Below are 21,392 nucleotides of genomic sequence, written 5' to 3'. Positions count from 1 at the left end.
TAAGCACAGCAATGGGGGTCAGCTCACTATAGATTAGTGGCCATACACTGGATACAGGACCAGGTTGTAATACCTGCCCCAAGTTTCCTATTTATAAAAATGAAGCAAGTAAAGACACCATCCGTTGGCAGTTGTGATGGACACTATCAGGTCACATAGGGAGTCTCAAAATTCAGTTGAATGCTGTCAAGAATGACACGCAAAAAGTTGACTTTAAAAATATAGTTTAAAAAAAAATAGGAAAAAGGGATGAATCCCCATAGAAATGCTTCACAAGTGATACAAATTCCAGTACCCTGCCCTTACCACACAGAGCAGAAAAACAGAGTACTGTACAAGAACGATGGAATGTTATGTGCATCTCTGCAATGAAATGATCCAATATTAGAGCTTTGGTTTTGAGAAGTCCTTTTATCATGAGCTATTTTGAGAATTTTGAAGTCAAAGAAAAAGAAAACTGTGAACGGAACTAAATGGCAACTTTTTACACATCTGATAATTACATAGTACCTATTGCATTTCTCTGTAAATTCACACTTCTATAGTTTAGACATATCTACACTGTTCCTCAGTGATTTCAACTGACAGTGCTGATACTGCAGAACCATCTTCCAAGAATTTTTATCACCTCATACTGCAAGTATACCTGAAAACCCAGCTGTTGTTTTCTAGTGGCCACATAGATTATCAAGAGCAGCAGTCTTACTGCTCATACTTAAGGGTGGTTGTTGTTCATGGCAAAAATTAAAAGTGTGACATTTCCTTTTTAAATAAAACAGAAGTCAAAACACACCACAGTTTAAGTTGATTTTATATTAGAAAAGTATTAAATAGCCATTAGCCATAGTTTAAAAGCAGAAAGAGATCACAAATCACCAAATGTAAACATGAACATTTTAATAAAACTCTAGCTAATGTATCTTGTTTGATAAAGTATATTATCCATTCCAAAAACAATTAAAACCATTTTAAAACTTGTCACTCCCCCACAATCCACTACTTGGGACTGGATTTAAAGCAAAATGTGTATATATTTATGGTAGTCCTGCTGAGCAGGAAGTTGGCTGGACTGACAACTATGACTCCTTACAAAGGCCTGAAAAAAATCATTTTTTCCCCACAGAAGTTATGGCTGTGATAAGCAAACAGCTAAGTTCAATATGCTAGCATTCTGAGCTTTGTTTTCTGCTTTTTAATCCTACTCTAGTTTAGACACTCCTGTACCACCCCTTTAAGTTGGCAGAAACCATGCTGTCCACTTGTGCTGGAAGCCTCCTTTCCAGAAGGTCAACCTTCTCATATTAATTTATTTCCATAACTAAATTTATCAAAATCTACAGGAAAATAAAGTGAGATCTAGCTCTGTTACTAAATTATCAGACTAATGAATTTATGCTCTGCAGTGGTATTGCTTTAGGCAAGAAAATGGAATAAACAACATTGTGATTCAAGTTCATTTTGGGAAAGAACTTCAAAGTTTTTCATCTTGGGACTCATTAGAAGGCTAAAGTGATTTTATAACAAGTTCTAAATGAGAAACATGTATTAGCTGCTTAGATCCAGTTTTAAAATTACTTTAATTTAAAAAAATTAATTGTTTGCAAATGACTGGCCCATAAAATTGGGAAGTATAGCTCATACATTTCCATGATTCTTTGTGCAAAAAACTCAAAGGAAACACACTAACTTTGTTGAAATAATGTTAATAATATAACACAGGAAATTCAGGGTTTAGGGGAGGGATCAGCAAACTTTGGCATGCCGCCCGTCAGGGAAATCCGCTGGCGGGCCAGTACGGTTTGTTTACCTGCAGCATCCACAGGTTCGGCTGATCGCAGCTTCCACTGGCTGTGGTTCGCTATTCCAGGCCAATAGGGGCTGTGGGAAGCGGCGTGGGCTGAGGGATATGCTGGCCACCGCTTTCCGCAGTCCCCATTGGCCTGGAACGGCAAACCACGGCCAGTGGGAGCTGCGATCAGCCGAACCCGTGGACACTGCAGGTAAACAAACCGCCCCGGCCCGCCAGCAGATTTCCCTGATGGGCCGCATGCCAAAGGTTGCCGATCCCTGGTTTACGGTGAAACTCCTTTGATGGATAATCCTGATGCACGTGGAGTATATTTTGCAATACAAGGCATTTATAGATCACCCACTGTTTGTACACGTTGGAAACATCTTGGAATAAGAATGATGCAAAAAAGAATTCAGCTCAAGCTCTAGAATTGGGGTGATTGTTTGTCAGAGGTCAGTGAAGTCACCAGTTCCAGAATTTCCCGTTTTTAGAGCACCCTGTCTTGCTGTCTGGGTCCCTTGCAAATACCAGAAATGCTGCCTGAGCCCTCTGCAGAGAGCTCAAGAGCTGCCTCTGCTTCCTAACTATCTGGGACACAGAAGCCCAAGTCAGTGAGGGGGATGCGGGGCGGGAGTACATATAATTTTGTAAAGATCATAGAGGAGTCAAGAATCCTTGGTGAAATTTTGATCCCACTGAAGTCCATGAGAGTTTTGCCATGGACTTCAGTGGGCCCAGGATTTAACCCTTTGATTTTATTAAAGTTTGTTATGACTCATCTGACTATTTTTGGAGGGGCAAAATTCTGTGACAAGTGACCAGCCTTATATATAAGATGTTAATCTCTGTAAAAAGCCAAGAACTTTAGTTTCTTTGTGAATTTCCAAGACACATTTCCTTGACCTTTGAGAAATCCTTAGATATTATGCGAACAGTCTCATGGCGCATTATAAATGATTTCATCTGCAGCCCTGTTAATCAAAAAGGCAAAAATGAAATAGTTTCAGTAACCTTAATATTACTTGTAATCACAGAACAATATACTGTACCACACTAAGGATTTATAATAGGGCAGTCCTAACAAAATTAGTTTAATGAATGAGAATAGTTTAAGTCCAGGGTATCAAATTAATTTGTCTCAGATTGTCAAATTCCATTTTTTTCAGTCCACGGGGTAAGGTATACGTTTAGGATTTTAATATTCAGAATTCACTGAAGAACAACCCACAGACATCAAAGCAAGGTTTTCAGAAAGATAAAAGGTAAAATAGGTCATTGAAGTAGTAACTTAGTCATCATTTGATCAGTACCTTATTGTCTCATTCAATGGGAAAATATGCTCCCCTTTAGGACACCATTTCTGCCCTTTGTTTCTATTCCTACCCCATCCTCCTTGCTTTCCTGCCTTTGGATCTCTGCTCCTTGCTTCCTTCTGCATTTCCTTCCCTAGAGCAGCTTTTACTTTCCACCCCCTGGGGCTTTATTCCTGCCACCTTCTGCATTCTAGCTGCAAAAATGATCAGCAATGAAATAGTTAATGTGGACATTTTTAAAACCTCATCATTAGACTTAAAATAACATCCCAATTAAATTAATGTTAGCTGGGAAGTTCACACTTTTCAGAGTTTATGGCTGTCTCAAGATTCAGGAAGACAATACTAGATTAGTTATACTATTCTCACTCATGAGGACTTAGGACATCTCTACAGTATAAACTTAAGTCAGCCTATTTTAGGTTGACTTACAGTAACCGCAGTAATTACTGCACTGATTCATATCCACACTGCCCTTCTGTCGGTGATTCGTGTCCTGAGCAGGAGCACTTCCACAGACTTAAGTGGGACAGTTTGGGGGGCAGAAAGCCAGGGCTCAGCTCTGAATGCAGCTCCCTGCCAGGAGCCTGGCTCCCCGCCGGAAATGGGGCAGCTGCACCAGGCTTCTCAGCTCCCCACCAGGAACAGGGCAGCCGCAATGGGCTTCTTGGCTCCCTGTCAGGAATGGGGCAGCCGCATTTGACTCTGGGTGCAGAGCTCCCTGCTGGGTGCAGCCATGCTCCCAGTGGGGAACCAAGAGCCAAGAGGAGCAGGGGGCAGCTGAGCTCCCAGCGGGAGATCCGTGACCAGAGTCTAGTCAACTGCTGTGCTCCTGGCGGGGAGCCGGGAGCCTGGGCACAGAGAGCCCAGGTGGCAGCCTGAGCTGGGATCCTGGATGGAGCCCAGCTTGGAGCGGAGAAAGAGCAGCAGCCCGGCTGGGGAGCCAGCTTTCTTTTCAATTTCACAACTCCAGCAGAGCCGTGAAATTGATGAAAGGCAGTCAACAGATGTAAGTAACGCAGTGTCTATAGGGACACTGTGTTGCCCTAACTACACCAACGTAAGCCCTACACCTCTTGTGAAGGTGGAGTTATGACGGTGTAGTAGGGCACTTACATTGGTGGGAGCAAGGCTGTAGTGCGTACAATGACATAATTAGATTGACGTAAGCTGCCTTACATTGACCCAACGCTGTAAGCTGCCTTACATCAACCAGGCCTCAGAAACATTTTTTTAAATATGAAAGCTCAGATGCTGCAGAGTCTGAAAACTCCATGCAGAGCTCATAAATATATCAAATAGAAAAAACAGAGTCCGTAGGTGAGGTGTTTGAAGCCACTTGTTTAAATGGTTGGAGTCTTGTAAATACCAGATATTACTTGTGCCTCCAACTGTCTAAAGAAAAACTTTTTAAATAGGTAGAATACATAAGACAAGAAAATGTAAGATTTATATTCCTAACAGAAGGAGCCTTTTATTCTATTTGTGCTGTATAATGACCTTGATGAAAATTTTATTGAGACCTGGAGGTGGCATTTGACCATCATAGAAAGTACACTCAGCAGGTTCTCAATTCTGGAGATTTAGCACCTTTTTTCTAAAAAGGTCAGTGTGATAGCTCTGTTGACTTGCTTTTGAAAAAAAAAAAATCATCATAGCAACAGTGACACAACTACTATTGACAGGTGCTGCAATTAGTTTTGTAACATGGAATATTTGCTCCACGAACAGAGTGCATTTCCCTTAAGATGCCTTAATACAAAAAAATAAAAGCCCAGATGATTGGCAGTGTAGAAAGAATGCGCTCTAAAAAAAAAATTACTTCTATAGCCATGAAATTATGGCTTCCAAATGCCCTTAAAAAAGGGCTGACTGAACCGGTTCTAATACCCACTTCTCCTCCCACGGATTAAATTTTGAATATTACATTAAAATTGTCACTCAAATCTCAGAGAAAACTTTATTTAAATAAAAAGATTAAAAGTTCTGTAGATAAGATTTCACTAAAAAGAAACCACTTTTTGCTCATTTAAATTCTGTGCTTTTTAGGAGCATTTTATAGAGTATTTCTTTATGTTGCAATACTAGATTATAGCGACTTCAGAATATATATAAATCAGAAGAATCACTATCTATTTAGACAAATATATAATTTCTGTAATCTTTATAATTTCTAAATCTCTTTTGACTTGAGCCTGCTGTCACTGAAGTCAATGGTGATATATGCCCACTGACCTCAGTATATTACAGGAACTAGTTCTTTCAAATCCTAAATTCTGGTAAATGTTCCCCATGCAAATATTTATAGACTAAAAAAAGGGGGGGGGGGTTTAATTCTGCTCTGATATGCTAGTGTAAATCCAGACTAACACCACTGAAACCAATACTTGCATCACTTTATTACAGCAAAATGTGATCCTCAGTCTATTACTCAATATAAACTTGATTATGGTCCAACATTCCGCATAGTCAGAAATTACAGGAAGTTCCTCATTCCTTACTTTGATAGTAGAGTGCTGGCCTATAGCATATATACTAAAATGCTGATTTCCAAACTGCATGCTATATTTTTATGTTAATAGAATAAAATATGGTTTAATAGTCTAGAACAATGTTTTATAGAACAACAGCCAAGCTCAAGGCACTTTATACATGCATTTTGACTCCCTTTACACCTGAGCAACTCCATTGTCTTCCAAATTATTAGTACTAAATCTTTATGTATCGGTAATGCCCAAAGACCGCATTTGGGACTCGGTCCCCATTATGCTGGTCTCTTTACAAACACAGAAAAGACTGAATCCCTGCCCAGAAGGGTTTAGAATCTAACAGAAGTTTATGAACAGTACAGGATGGGGAAGCAACATACAAGCAAATTAATCCGGGGAAGAACTGGCACATCTTAGTTACATTTGTATTCCATCTAATTGAGGTAGAGGTTGGGAGTAGGAAAAAGAAAGGAGAAGAGGAATAGTCATAGTTCATCACCTGCCTAGCCATGATGATCATTTGTAGTCATCATAGCAGAGATAAGTCTTAGGGCGAGAGTAGAAGGAAGAGAAGAGAGCTTGTTTAGATTTTAACAGGGCATTTTTACCACGCATAAGGGGCAGCATGAAAGAAACCATGGAGATGATTATGGGAGAAACTGACTGGTGGGTAGTAAAGTCTGAGAATGCTGGCAGAGCAAAGGCAGGGGTTGACATCACGATAGGTTATTAGAACAAATAGGCTGGGTGGGGTTAAGTTATGAAGGGCTCTAGGCAAAGCCAACAAGTGTATATTTGATTTGGAGATGAAGGTGAGTCAGGTGAGAGACTCCAGGAGGGAACTGATGTGGTCAGGACATTAACCCAAGATTATTTTAGCAGCAGAATTCTGAATAGACTTGAGCAGAGAGATTTCAGTAGTTAAGGCCAGGAAAGAAGAGGTTGCAGTAGTCAAGGTGTGACATGAGGGCTTGGATGAGAGCTTGGGCTGTGTGAACATAGAGGGGAAAAATACAGATTATAGAGGTGCTATGTTAGGAAAAAATGGCAAGATTTATGGCCTGAATATAAGGATTCAGTGAGAGGACAGAGTCAAAGATGACATCCAGGCAATGTTCTCCACAGTGAGTGAGAATAAAGGGGAGAGGAGAGGGTTTGGCGGGTGGGAGAAATCAAGAACTCAGTTTTGGCCATATTGAGTTTAATTTGATGTCTGGACATTCATGATGAGAGGTGAGAACGACAGGTCAAGATACTAGACTGGATGATGTAAGATGACTTACAAATCAACCTCTGTACGGAGGCGCTATCAGCATAAAGACAAACTGAGTTACATTAAATGTAAGGTTTCAGAGTAGCAGCCATGTTAGTCTGTATTTGCAAAAAGAAAAAGGAGTACTTCTGGCACCTTAGAGACTAACAAATTTAACTATCAGTAAGTGTAACTAAAGGTAGAATTTGGCCCTTGTACACAAACAGTAAAGTAACTCAAGGCAAAACAGATATAATTGTGCATTTAGCATTAGCTCCTGTGGCATCCCTGGAACTATAGTCTGTTTTAGTGAGAAAGGAACAGTTAAGGTATATAATGTGGAACTTTGAAACAAGTTCCTTGGGTTAATGGAGAAATAAGGCAAATCTATACCACCAGAACTGAAACTCACTATGTAGACTTCTAGCACAATGGGTCCCTGCTCCATATCTGGGGGCTTCTAGGTGCTTCAGCAATAAAAATAATAAACAACAGACTTTATTATGCTCCCCATTTACACGATTGATCCTTGTAACTCAATCTCCTGCAACCAGTGATAACCAGAGGCGTTTTTCATTTCAATTCAGATATTTTGCTTTGAAGTGCATAAATGTTGCCAAAATGCTTAAAGTTAAAAGATTTATATATTTTAAATGATGCCCAAACTGAATGTTTGATCACTTAACTCTTTGGAGTATCTACATTTGTATGCATTAATGATACACTATCTCTAGATCATAAAATGTTAATGAATATAAAAGAAATGCAACAAATCAACATAAAAGCTCATGTTTCCAAATACACTGCTATCATTTCACTACCCAGCCATTTCCAAAATAAAGGCAATACCTCCTTTGAATTTGAGTATTAAAAGGTTTCTTTGGAGGGGAAGGGAATAGCATTTATGAAGAGCATTTAATCCTGACATCCTGAAATTAGTAGCACAACTTTCATTGCCTTCAGTGGAGCCATGATTTCATCCATAGTCCATTGTTACAGAAACCTGAAAACCCTGCCAGTTTTGAAGTATTCTGTGTACTGTACTTTGCTATTGCTGTAGTCTGAACAATCAGTGCTCGATATGAATTACTCTCCACCCTTGTATACAGGTGTGTTTGACGCATCAGGGGTCAATTTAGCAGGTCTAGTGAAGATCCACTAAATCGACGGCAGAGCGCTCTACAGTCGACTCCATACTCCAGCTCTCCGAGAAGAGTAATGTAAGTCTCCCATAGACACAGCACAGCGAAGACACCACGGTAAGTTGACCTAAGCTACATCAACTCCGGTTATGTTATTCACATAGCTGGAATAGCGTAACTTAGGTCAACTTACCCCGGTAGTGTTGACAAGACCTTAGGCTCTAAAACCACTGTAGTTTAAGACCCATAATACATAGCCTCCCTATGCCATTCCCAGTGACAAGCTCTCAATAGTGTAGTATACTTAAAAGGGCACCATCAACTTGTAATAGTCTAATTTTTAAAAAGAGTTAAAGTAGTTTAAGGTACAACACCTATCTCCAAGTCCTGCTCCCAATTTTTGTGGTTTTATAGTGATGACTTGTGTGTGAAACACTCACATAAACTGACCATACAGGGGAGAGAGAATACACAAGTAAGTGAACTGGAAAAAATAGAAAAAATTTCCCTTCTAGTCTCTGTATTACTCCCAGGCCTATATTCTGCTCACCACACGGGCACAGTCATCTGCCACATGGATCCACCTGCAGGGTCTAGCCCTTAGGTGCTAGCTCTTGTAATGGATGTAGGTAACAAAATTCATATAGGAGTGAAGTTTTTTAAGGTAATCATCCTATTAAGATGAGCTATCACAGGAAAACAGTGTGAATGCTCATATTGCATGCAAATGTATTGCTCCCTATGTTTACGTTTTATTCAGTTTTAAGCCATATATTGTTAAATTGGAAGAGCTAACAGATTTATTCCATCTGAAAATATGACAATTCATAAAAATTGGTGATGATCTTTTTTCAGAATAGTTTGTCCTTTATTTAGCTAACCCTCATAATCAGTTCTGTTATTTAAAGTTACTCTTACAACATTTGAGGAAACAAAACAGAATGTTCTTCAAACAGAAACTATTATCCTGAATGAACATTTAAATAATTTGGAATTAAGCTGAAGGGTACTGCGGTGAAGCACTAAGTGTTTGAGAAGGAACACAGAAAACAAACTGAGGAATTAGGAGAATACACTGTGTGCCTGATGGACATGAGAACTGCCCAAATTAAACAGGATAAGGACATCTGAGATGTGCTGGCACTAAATGCAAGCAACATAACACTGAAGTCTAGAAACTGAAGTCTTTAATGCAAACTTAACAATGATCTTGCAACCATTTCACCACATCAGAGCAACAATTTGGGCTGAAGGGAGGTTCTAGATGATAGGGCTTGTTAGGGGATATTTACTGCTGAACACTTAAGAGCTATGGACCAGATCCTCAGCTGCTCGAAATCAGCATAGTTCCAGTCAATGAACTACACCAATAGAGCTGCACCAGATGAAACCAGTCAAGGATAAGGCCTTATATCTATACTTAGCTGAACATTGCACTCATGTGATTAACAGTTAAGAAATATTTTTTTATGTTTAATTGAATTTAATTCTAATAAACAGGTGCCAGTCTGACAACCCTGAAGAATGAAGTCCTATTAAACACAAACTGGTACAAAAGGATAGTACAAGTTATCCTACATGATCACTCTTCCCTATTCTGCTTCAGTTGTGACCTGGATCAAATCTAAGGGTAAAGAGGGAATCCTTATTGAAACTATCTGCTAAGCCTGCTAACAAAAGCATCTAATGTAAAGGTGTTTTTTTTAATTATGTGAATATTGTAGAAACTGGGCCAATACCAACAATTTATTTCAGGTGGGCCAAATATCCTTCAGTTCTAAACACTTTTGGTTACCAGTCTGGTTTACCATTCTGGTCTCAGTTATCCAAAAGGTATTAAAATATTTACCTTAATCTCTTTTAAGGAGAGATTTTCAATCTCTCCTTAAAACTTAGGTGTCCTTACTTCCTTCAATTGTTTAATATTTTAAGAAGAGGATTTTTTTTAAAAGTCACTTACCAGTTTTGTAATGTCATTCACATCATCTGTCACTGGATTCCCACAGGGACTTTGGGCTTTGACAAGAGGATTAAGTAGGAGCAGTTGAAGATAAAAGCAAGTGATAATCCAAGTCTATATAAAAAGAGAATATTGATCTGATAAACGTCTTCAAAATCATACTGATTACAGACAGTAACATGTGAAAACCAAGATGATTTCAAAACATTGCCTTGGCTATAAAGATGGGAAGAAAAGACTACTGGCCTCATTGTTTAAACTTTTGTTTTTAAACAAGGATGACAGTAGCTCTTTATGGTAGTACAGTGGCTTTCGTGCTTCAAGAACACACACGAACAAAAACTTTGATTGTGATAGTTAAAGTTTAACAAAATTAGCAGCATAATCAGGTTATTGCTCACTTGTCAGAACTTTTCATTAAATGTCATCCCTGATCATTAAAATGTATGTACAGTATATTCCATTCCAGCAGATAAATTCCAGTAATAACTAGCCATACTAGAACTGAAATCTCTAGAAAACACTCCTATGGAAGTCAAAATGCAGCAAAACATAATACACCTTCATATATACTCAATAATTACATATATGTTCATCTAAAGTGCAGAAAATATGCGTAATACTGACCAGTTTCAAAAAGGAAAAAACTATGAACATGTTAACTGAGAAGTTAGCATTTAGCATGGAAAAAATAGACAAAAAATATTGCTTTAAGTGACAAACAGATTTTTGTGCAACAGTATCTTAAACAGATTCTTGTGTGACAGAATCAAGTGTTTTGGCAATAGTGGCTTTCATATGTGAAGATTAGATGCAACATCTTCAACAGGCCAGTAAACAACCTGGATACTAAGCCTACTATAGAGTCAGCCAGAGTTTACTTTATTCACCGTCCACATGGCAGGGGTCATATGAAATACACTTAAATGATTAGACTTTTTCCAGGAAGGATGTGCTTAGAAAGTATTAACGAGAAAATTGTTTCTCAGCCATCAGATCTTTCTTTTGCACAGCTTGATTCCCTATGCAAACTTATTCAACATTAAATGCAGTTGCTGGAAGGAATGGTTGGACTTCATGGACTCAAACAACACTGATAACGCCAGTACCATTCAGATAACTGTCTGCAATGTGCAGATGGATGAGGAGGAGCAGATTGATGTTAAACCCTAGCAAGACAAAAGGTGATACAGACTGGCAGAAGGAAACACTCTGAAAAGGTTACATCCATGGTATAGACTCCACCAGTTGGAGACACAATCATACCACATCAAGTCAACATGCAGCTTAGGAGTACTTCTGGACCCTTCATCAACGGTGAGCTCTCATGCGGCAGTGTCCATACAATACTTTATCCTCTCCAGCTGGCTAGAAGACTGTCACAGCAAGGCAGAGGACTACTGGCTTCAGTAGTACATGCCTTTGTTCCCTCCCATCTGTAATACATCAATGCAATATACCTAGCTTTGAGAGACTCAGCCCTGAGGAAACTCCCAACTGGTGCAGAATGCAGCAAATTGCATCTTCAGCAACACCTGTGATAAGCAAATCATCCCAGTACTCTGTTCATGCTGCTGGCTTCCTGTAGAACACCATGACAAGTTTAAGCTGTAGATCTTTATTTTCAGTGTGCTATATGATCTGAGCTCAGAACTCAAAAGACTGCCTCAAACTCTGGGACTTTGCTGTTAACAACTTCACTCCTGGCACAATTGTCTATCTAGTCACAGACAAAGGCAAGGGCAAAAACTGTTTGTAAGGGCAAAACCTATTTGTGCAGGAGACTGAACCTCCATTGGGACTGTGGAACTTGTTCCTCCAGGAACTAAGATTTCCCTCAAACCTTTCCACTTTCTAGCCCAAATGAAAAGCTCATTTCTTCTTTCAGCCTTTTGTTCAAACAGTATAGAGCACATTAGCTTAAAAAAAATCCAAAACATGAAAACTTTCTCTAGGGAGCTGAATAGGGAGGTGAATATGAGAGATATTAAGCACCAATTTACTTCATTATTGGAAGGCACTCAGATACCATGGTGAAGATGCGTGCAATATAAGAATCTAAACAGAACAGATCATAATGGCAACTATTTTATAAACAGCTGTTAAAATCAATCATCCTAGCTTTCAAGTGAACATTAACTGACCATTCATTCATGGGCAGCAAGGGAACCCCCCCTTTGGGAAGGCTCCCTCCCTCCGTGTTAAATTAGGCGCCTAACTACCTCTGAAGTGCTGGACTTGGCCGCACCCTTCTCCAACATTTCCTACTGGCTAGCTCAAGCTGCTCCCTGCTCTGCTTGCTAGCTTCTGTGAATCCCTTTTTTAGGCACATCTCTCTCCCTGTCCATTGTATAGGGAGCCTAGTCACCAAACCTGGGCAGGTTGAGGAGTCTACCATGTGCTTAAAAGTTGGGTATTGCAACACTCATTGTTGCCACACCTAAGTCTCTTTGAGGACGTAGCCCTTTCCCTCTTTGTGCTTCAGTTTCCCCATCTGTAATATGGGGATAAGGATACTAATCTTCTTTGTAAAGCACATTGAGATCTACTGATGAAAAATGCTATATAAGAGCTAGGCATTATGTTTCCTATGAGTGAGAATTATCTTGCCTCCAAAACTGAAGAACTTGGAGGAAAATGAGGAGAGCCTCTGATTCTCTCTCAACAGGGCTGTTCCTGTGGATTTTTCCCATGGGACAGCAGGATATGGCACCAGATTGTAATTTAAAAAATGCAGTAAATATGATAACACTGCAAACAGGCAATAGGTGGCATTTGGCTTCAAAATGCACCTCTTCTACTCTCAAAGTAAAAGGGCCAATTCTACTCTCAGAGTTACACTAGTACAATGCCCATTGCAGTTACCAAGAGCTTTACACATGAAAACTAATCCTGAATAAGGTAGGGTGTGACTTTAAAATTAATTATTCCTGATTAAGTCCATGTGTCAATACTCCCTATCCTGGAATAAGAGTGGTGTAAACTAAATTAGCTGAATACACTTAAGACAAAGAATAGCTAATAAGAAACAATCTCTATGTAGACAAACTAAGATTCAGGGCTGTTTCCAAACACGTTCTTTGGAGAGGCAGACTGTTGAAGTATTGTTTTATGTACTCACCTGCTCACTGCACCAAATTCTGTTCTGCTTTACATATAACAATGAGTCATACCAGTGTATTAAGGGAAGAATTTCACCTCACATGTCTAATGAGCAGGGAAGTAACTGAATCCTTATATAGAAGGTGTTTTGCTATCCCAAGTGCCAAGCAGACCTGAACCAAATTAGCAGCTCCAATAAAAGTAGTATCACATGTTAGACAACAAACTGGACTTTGAGACCTCTTGTTAGTTACTGTACTTCATATGGTAATACTTTAAAGGTGTAGGCCATACATAAATTTTGAGAACAACAAAAATAACTTTACTCATATGCAACAGTTAAAATATACAATTATATACCTAATGTAAGTAATCAGATAGAAAGTTGTGGTTCATTTATAACTTTTATAAAATACATATGCTTTGTGGATTTTGAAGTATCAAATGAAAGTTTTCTTGTCCATTTATTTCCTATTGTAAGTGATCTGGGAAGTTTAAACCTAATCCCATCCCACAGCAGCTGAGAAGCTGCAAAACTATTGCTGCTCTGAACAAGTTATCAAAATACTTTGATTATTTATATGTACATATTGATATCACATGTGCATATGCACACACACACACACACACACACACACACACACGACTGCATAGACTAGAGAGCTAAAGGATATTTGTGTTATGTGCTCTTCGTCTGGAGCCAACTTTCTAGTTTCATCAATACGAGTTTTGTTAAATCGAGGATGGCATAACATGAGCCACGGTGAACTGTCACGCTGTCTGGAGTGCCTCACAACTGTGAGTGCCTACCTCAGGGCAAACCATCAGAAAACAGGGCAGACACCCCAAACTGGTGATGTGTTCTATAATTAGATTTCACCAAGCCAGTAAGAAATGTGAACTCCTGGATCACTGTAACAGTCTTACTATAGAGTCCCCTTGACTCTCCAGTCTAAATTACCACGCAGACAAAATGGATTTAGTGATGAATGGTCAGGTTGCTCCCAGTCCTAAGAGACGAGTCACTTGCCCCCACATCAACTGGTACCCTAGCTCTTACACCAAAGACAATTCTGTAGCCAATCCTGTAATAAACTATCTAAAGGTTTATTAACCAGGAAAAAAGGAATAAGCATTATTTACAGGTTAAAGCAAGCAAACATACACACACAAATGAGTTATCATCTAAATCCTAAGAGTGACAGAGCTGTATCTATCAATTCAAAATGTCATTGAGGGCAGACCTAGGGGTAACCCCTGGGGATCTCTGCCTCAGAGTGTCTGGCCCTGTCAGAGTTCAAACAGCCAAAAAAGATGGAAATTTTTCCTATGACTTATTTCCTTCACTCAGCTTCCAAATCCATAGGACGAGCTTCCTTGCACATAGAATTTCCAAGATGAGATAGGGCCATTAACCTATCCTTTATATTGAGGTATTTGTTGATGGCCCATCTGATTTTGACAGTGCTTCTGGATGGGTGGGGGTGGGGGAAGGACGATTCCCTTACCTGGGTTTTCGAAGTTATAAAGCAAAATTTACATATTTTCTTATAGCATGGAATACAGACATTGCAAGTGAGATTAATGCATGCAGAAACTTACAAGCATTTCATAGAGTCTAAACGCTACATACATTCATATACGAGAAATACCTATTGTTAGCAAAATTAACATACAGGTGAACTGGTCTGGTCTCCAGCTATGAGTTTGTTAGTTCTTCGCTAACGTTTGCAGTCTTGACAAGAGCGGCATCTGGCCTGCCAGCATCAATCAAGGATAGCATAACATGAGCCATTGTGAACTTCACAAATTTATAAAAAGTGTTTCCAGCTTTACATTTAAACAGGTATAAAGAAAGGTACTGGTACAGTACATTTTAATGTATACTGGAAAAGCTTACAGGTTTCCACACACAGTCTGAGGGTGATACTTTCAAAGCAGGGCATGGGATTGAGCCACACATATTCGACTAAAATCAAAAGTAACTTAAGATGTGTGACAAATCACCTGCACTACTTGCAGAATCTCCACTTGCCTGCTTAGTAAGCTACATGGCACCTGTTGACAATTTCATAGTGGAAAGAATGCCACAGGAATAAATGACAGGTGTGTATGTCAGGAGAAGCATGAATAAATACCACAAACTGTCTGGAAAAAATGTTTTCTTAACTACAATTTTTTGCCAGAAAAATATTCTGAAAGGACAAACATATACATCAAAGAAAACCACTTTCAACATTGCTCCCTCCCTTGCTTTCTTTTGCGCATGGTTAGCTAGCCTCGCCCTATTTTTATTTTATGAATAGGGGGTGTACTCATCTATTCCCTTATTCTGAAGCCTGCTGAATTATGAAAATGTAAACAATGCCAGGAAAAGGGGAGAGGCTGAAACTGGACTAGGAGAGATTAGCTCAGAGCAAATTTCAAGAATGGATAATTTGATTGCTCTCAGGCTATAAAGTATCTGCATTTTCAACTAGTCTACAGTATTTGAGAGACTTGGCTAAAGGTCTAAAGTGCAGCAGACTTCCGTCTCACAGTGTAACATATGAGTTACGCTGATTAATGTGTAGCAATTTCATAAGGGGAAAAAAATTAGGGGAACACTAAAGTTTAAAAAAAACAACACCACCACACTAGAAAGCTTGGATATTTTCCAAAAGTCTAGCTTGTAGTGATAGCGTGGTTCCAACTGTAACTATAGAGAAGCTGTTGCTGCTCAGTAATAAATTACTTACAAGGAAAAGAGGTAGCAACCACCTGGCAAGGCAAAAGAAGCCAGATAAAAATAGCAACAAAATAAAAATACAGAGAGCTGCTGTTCTACATTACAAAATTTCATAGTGTTCAAACAAAGGCCACATCTACACTAGCACTTATGTTGGCAAAACTTATATTACTCAGGGGTGTGAGGAAAAAAAGCCACACACCCCTGAACGACATAAGTTTCTTTGGCATTAGCGTTCATGTGAACAGCTTCTCTTGCCAACATAGCTACCACTGCTGGTTGAGGTGGTTTTATTAAGTCATCCAAATGGGATGAGTGTGGTGGATAGGTAATCTGTTTACCCCAAAGCAGAAAAGGGTAAGAAACCCAATCTCAGTCTAAAAAACAAAATGAGGGACTTTGGAACACTGCAGTGGGAACCACTGGTTTAACCAATTTAGAGTAAGCTCCTGAGACTGTGTATTCTGTAGAGAAGGAGCCATATTTGATATCCTAACTCCTGCCCTTCAAGCACTGCTCCACACCAGTGGTTGAACTGCATTGACAATATTATGTAGATGCGGGGTCCTACACCATTTCTCCTTCCCAGGATCCCAAAACCATCAAAGTTCCTTGCAGCAAAGCATACAGTTCTCCAGAGTCAATACAGGCCACAAATGATTGAGAGACTGGAATCATAGCAATAAGTTGCAAGTTGTTTGGCACAGTGAATGTGTGCCAGGTGCTTAATCGGGGCTTCTCCCATCTTCTCACCCATCCAGATTCACCAGCAAACACAGGACTACTTCAAGCGTCCACGGTCTCCTGAAGCACCGCTACCTTACACCAGAGCAGAACCATGTCTTTGTCTAGTGAGATGTAGGAAAGAAGAGGCAGAAGCTGCAGTAAGTCTGGGTAAGAGTAGGGAGGTGGCAAGGCAGGAGCAGGACAGCTACAGAATCAGCAGGAAGGAGCAAGCTCCTCCTTGCCTCCGCTCCTGATGAGCCTTAACAATTGTGGGATTTTACAAGTTTTTTATTTTCTCAAGAAAGGGATGCAACCTAATAAATACCCCTTGTGACCCACTTCCAGGACATCCCCAGTCATCTGATAAATCCTTCTGTAGACCATGCTTACTGCAGAAAATGTGAATTACTTATACTGAAGTAATTTCTTTAACTAAGGAAATTATAATCAGCCTTGAAGACTTAAAAAAAAAAAAAAGGAAGATGAAGATGCTTATTTGATAGAACCCTTTCCTAATTCCACTGTATTCAGTAAGCACATGTATCCTTAAATCCTCTGTTATTGCTGATTTCAAAAGCAAATACACACTTCCACAGCAACTGATACTGCTTTTATTTTGGTATATTTTAACGTGGGTGGGGAGTGCAGATAAGGATAACAAAACAGATTTAAATAATTCATCATAAAATAATAAGATTTATTTAGAACTCTGACAAATAGCAGGACTACAGAAGTATTCATTAAGCTGTGTCATCTTGTTATGGTACTCACATGCATTCTGTAAACAAACACACGTAAATATTTCACAAGTTACTTTTATATCCATAGTATCTTTGGGTGATATCTAAAATAGTTAACACACAAATATATTTAATGTTTGTGTGTGGTGGTGGTGGGAATTAGTCAACTAATGTTACAAATTTAAGAGTGGGAGGGGTGTAACTAATCTGTATCTAATTTTAGTTCAGAAGGCTCTTTCGCCTATACTAGTTGTTTTAGCCTTATGTAGCTTTCTTCCTCGGACTTCCCATAAACTTCACATCCACATAAAAACTGTTCCCTCTATCCTTGTCGAATCTCACTCATTTTCCTTTGGAAGATTTCGGAGGTGCTTAGGAGGGTTAATGGGAGAGGACAAAAGCAGTGTATTTTGAATGGTTTATCTGTTTGGCAATGTGACGTTGGAGTGGAACTTGCCAGAATCCACTAGCTGAACGTAGTGAGGAAAATAGTGTTGCCCCAATGAACTTGGTGATTATGGGGCTTAGTCTCCTCTCAATTACACTTGTAGTAAATCAGGAGTAACGAATTTCAAGTCAATGCATTACAATAGTCTAAAAATAGTTAAGTGGAAATAGAAAATGACATATTCCATTGTGGAATACCTTTCCCTCTTCACTGCTCCAATTAGCTTCTCTACGTCTATACAGATAGAGACATCCCCCCTTCCACCCTGACCTTTCCCCATAATGGGCATCATAGCGACACATCGCTCTGTCAGTGGAACAACACTGTATTGCACCTTTCATCTTCTCCACATAGTTCAGGATCTCAGGATAATCACTGTGCTCTTCTGCACTTCCAGGTTCACGTCATGCTGCCTCAGTAGAACTGCTGCGGCATGCTACACTTTCTGCTCCCCTTGACAGATGCAGCAGCAGTGGGCAGCACCAGCCAATCTGTTACTGCTGCACTTAGTAATATACAGAATTGTACCTGTGCACTGCAGTACAGTGTATGTGTCTCTAGTGGCATATAAGATTTACTATTATAATACATCATGCACAAGATTGAGTTTAGCTTGAAATAGAGAGAATTTTCAATAGTCTAGTAATTTTTCATTAAATTTATTACAATACAATGTTTTTGCTCAGTTTAATTTGTCATTTTTCTGTAGGGATACGAATACAAAATATTAGACTGTCCTCTACAAAAACACTGTTGCCAAAAACACTCCGTCCGCTCTTTAATCTTGCATGCCAATCTGTGATGCAGGCAGTTTCCTTGTGTCCCTTAATGTGCTTTGGATGACAGCCAGTAAGCTTAGCTTTCAAACACTGGGAAACTTAGTTACCAAGAAACAGGTACTTCGGCCTGGATGCTGGTCTCTTGAGGTCATGTTAACTATATCCATTTAAATATTTACTGATTTTAATCCATCAAATAGCATTCTGATTCTGTTAGGTACTAAGAGTTCTTTGAGTCTCCTCTGCACATTCCTACTCTTGGGATGCACCAACCAGTGCAGCAATGACTGTGGAATCTTCTGGTAGCAGGGCCTGTTAGAGTGCTCACACATCCTTCCCATCCCTATGCCCAGTATACGATCACATTCTGAGGGCAAGGCATTAGAAGGGGGCTTGTGTCTGTTGTCCGCTCAGTTCCTTCCAAATGCAGCAGTGAAAGGATGTGAACCTCTCCGGATCTCCCAGCTCCATAGCTAGAGTGCCATTTTACCTTTTAGACTAGTTATCATTAGGAAGTTTTATAGTTCGTTTTTAGGATAGTTCAGATTAGCATTTTAGCTTTAAGTAGGAATACCTACCGGTACCGACATGGCACAAAGCAGCATGGGTTTAAGAGATGCATGTTGTGCCCAGGTGTGTTCCCAGCATCTGAGGTCCATGTTCACTGCCTGAAAGGCCTAAATGAGACTCATTCTCTGGCATGTTGTGCTATCTGCAGCACATGTACTCCTCGAGCCCGGAAGGAGAGACAGAACAGACTTCAGACCCTTCTGTTACAAGAGGCCTCGTCAGTCAAGTCTCTGTGATGCAATAATTTTAATAGATGCAAAAGGAAGGACAGGAGACCTGAATTGGCTCCGGGCACTTGTGGATCCAAGAATGTATCACTTGTGGCACCTTAGAGACTAACAAGTTTATTGGAGCATAAGCTTTCATGAGCTACAGCTCACTTCATCCGATGAAGTGAGCTGTAGCTCACGAAAGCTTATGCTCAAATAAATTGGTTAGTCTCTAAGGTGCCACAAGTACTCCTTTTCTTTTTGCGGATACAGACTAACACGGCTGCTACTCTGAAACCTGTCAAGAAAGTATCAGTTATGAAAACTCTGGCCTTGGCACAAAGCTCCAGTTCCAAGACAACTGAGCTTCCAGTAGCCAAATCCTCTGATCTGGCACCAAAACTATTATGGTCATTGGAACCAGTACCAGATAGAGACCCCAAGGATCCGGACAACTGACTGGAGCCAACTACAGTACCTAATTTGCAAAGCACTATATTATCTAACAACACACTGACTTTTTTGGTTAGGTAATAATAGAACATGGATGCCCTCTGGCTATATCAGCTGTAGTTGTAACTTTACAAAAAGCAATGGATAAGATGCTAGGCATCACCCAGTGATGTAAACACTAGGCTTGGATCCACAAAGGTACCTAAGCACCTAACCTCCAGTTTTAGGCACCCAAGTCCCATTTTTAGGCACCACTGCGATCCATAAAACCCCCGCTCAGCTGCTGCCTCACTCTGTAGGCACCTAAACTCATTTGCCCCTAAATTTTTGCAGCAAAAGTTCCCTTGGTGCCTATGTTTTTACCACTGTGGCCCAAAACATTGCCTATGCTAAAAAACTCTGTAACCACGATTCACCTCATAGAATCACAGAAGTTGTAGTGTGTCATCTCTACAGACTTTCATCGCTGTTTCTCCTGAAAATGAAAAATGCCCACCTCCTGTTTCCCATTATTGCCACCAGTGGAGCTGCACTGGTGATAAATTACTGCGATGAAATTTGCTAGTGAAGACACAGCTAGTGCAAGAGCATTTGCATCATCTTGTGTAACTAGAATTGCTTTCCTGCTTAAGCCTTTGTTGACCTAATAGCTCAAACATTCAAATCTTAGTAAGCAAAAAAATGCCCACCCTTTGCCAGCTGTGAATGTGAAGAGGAAAAGTTTTACAGGACAATGATTCTAGTCTTCCATAGCCAGTCTAAGATGGCAAAAAAGCTTTGTAAAAGAACCCTGATTAGACAGCATTGAGCTTGCAAAGTAGAATGCCTTGTGTTCAGCCATTCAAGGTCATTATTTATAGCCACTTGCTACACAATTCCCTTCGTGAAACCTGTTGGACAGGAGGCTAAGTACCCTGAAGCCAGCCAATTTAAAAAACAAGCACATTATGGATAACTGAAGTTATGGATGTTTGCAACAAAAATCTAAAGCCACATGGAACTCTTCTGGCTTCGAGTTTTGGTACTCACTTGAAAGCCAGAGATACTATATAGTTAAAAGATGTGGGAAAGACCATGAAAATTTTAATCAAGTTGAACTGATTTGCAATTTAGTCAAAATAATGCAAAACTTACGTTCTCAGTTATACTCTGCAACTTTCTATAGAACTGTAGCTAGTCAAGTGAAACTCAGCAGGTTTGACAGAGTTTTACTCAGATTTTTCGGGGTTGTTTAAACCCAAGACTTGGGAGTGTACCAACCCACAATGTTTCAAAACCAACAGAAATGTTTGAATGAGCCTCTGAGAAGTGATACTGCCAAGTTTTACATCGCACTATGGAGAAGATGGACTACTAACCTTTAAGACTTCAATGTATTTTGATTCTTTCCTTTTTTCGTTTCATAATATCCAACCATTTACACTACATGCTAGGTGTGCACTAAGTAATAGTGTTTCATGCAAAATTAAGCTCAGCTGCTTCCAAATGAACCAAATGAAAGCAAAATAGGATTTGTAACTTAATTTTCTGGCTGAACAGACAGATCCTTTTAATTATTTCAGATTTTGAATTAATTATCAATATTACATATTTGATAGAAGAAAACTAGGCAATAGTTGTACTTGCTGTACGTAACTTTAGTTCTCAAATAGCCTTTTATGTGTTGTATAATTTAGGTCAATGTTCCTA

General features: G+C 39.6%; 1 protein-coding gene across 2 annotated transcripts in view; it reads right to left on the bottom strand.

The window, feature by feature from the left end:
* Positions 1-21,392, bottom strand: part of KITLG (KIT ligand) — a 105,220-nt gene that overhangs the window by 64,885 nt on the left and 18,943 nt on the right. For both annotated transcript variants that reach the window (XM_074941924.1, XM_074941923.1), the window contains exon 2: positions 9,949-10,062. In XM_074941924.1, the coding sequence (XP_074798025.1) occupies positions 9,949-10,062 (114 nt within the window). The remainder of the gene's footprint in view (positions 1-9,948; positions 10,063-21,392) is intronic.

The sequence above is a fragment of the Natator depressus genome, chromosome 1 (genome assembly GCF_965152275.1).
Source record: "Natator depressus isolate rNatDep1 chromosome 1, rNatDep2.hap1, whole genome shotgun sequence".
NCBI classification, from domain to species: Eukaryota; Metazoa; Chordata; order Testudines; family Cheloniidae; genus Natator; species Natator depressus.
The sequence above is the reverse complement of the archived record's forward strand: the minus strand, read 5'-3'. Positions and strand labels throughout refer to the sequence as shown.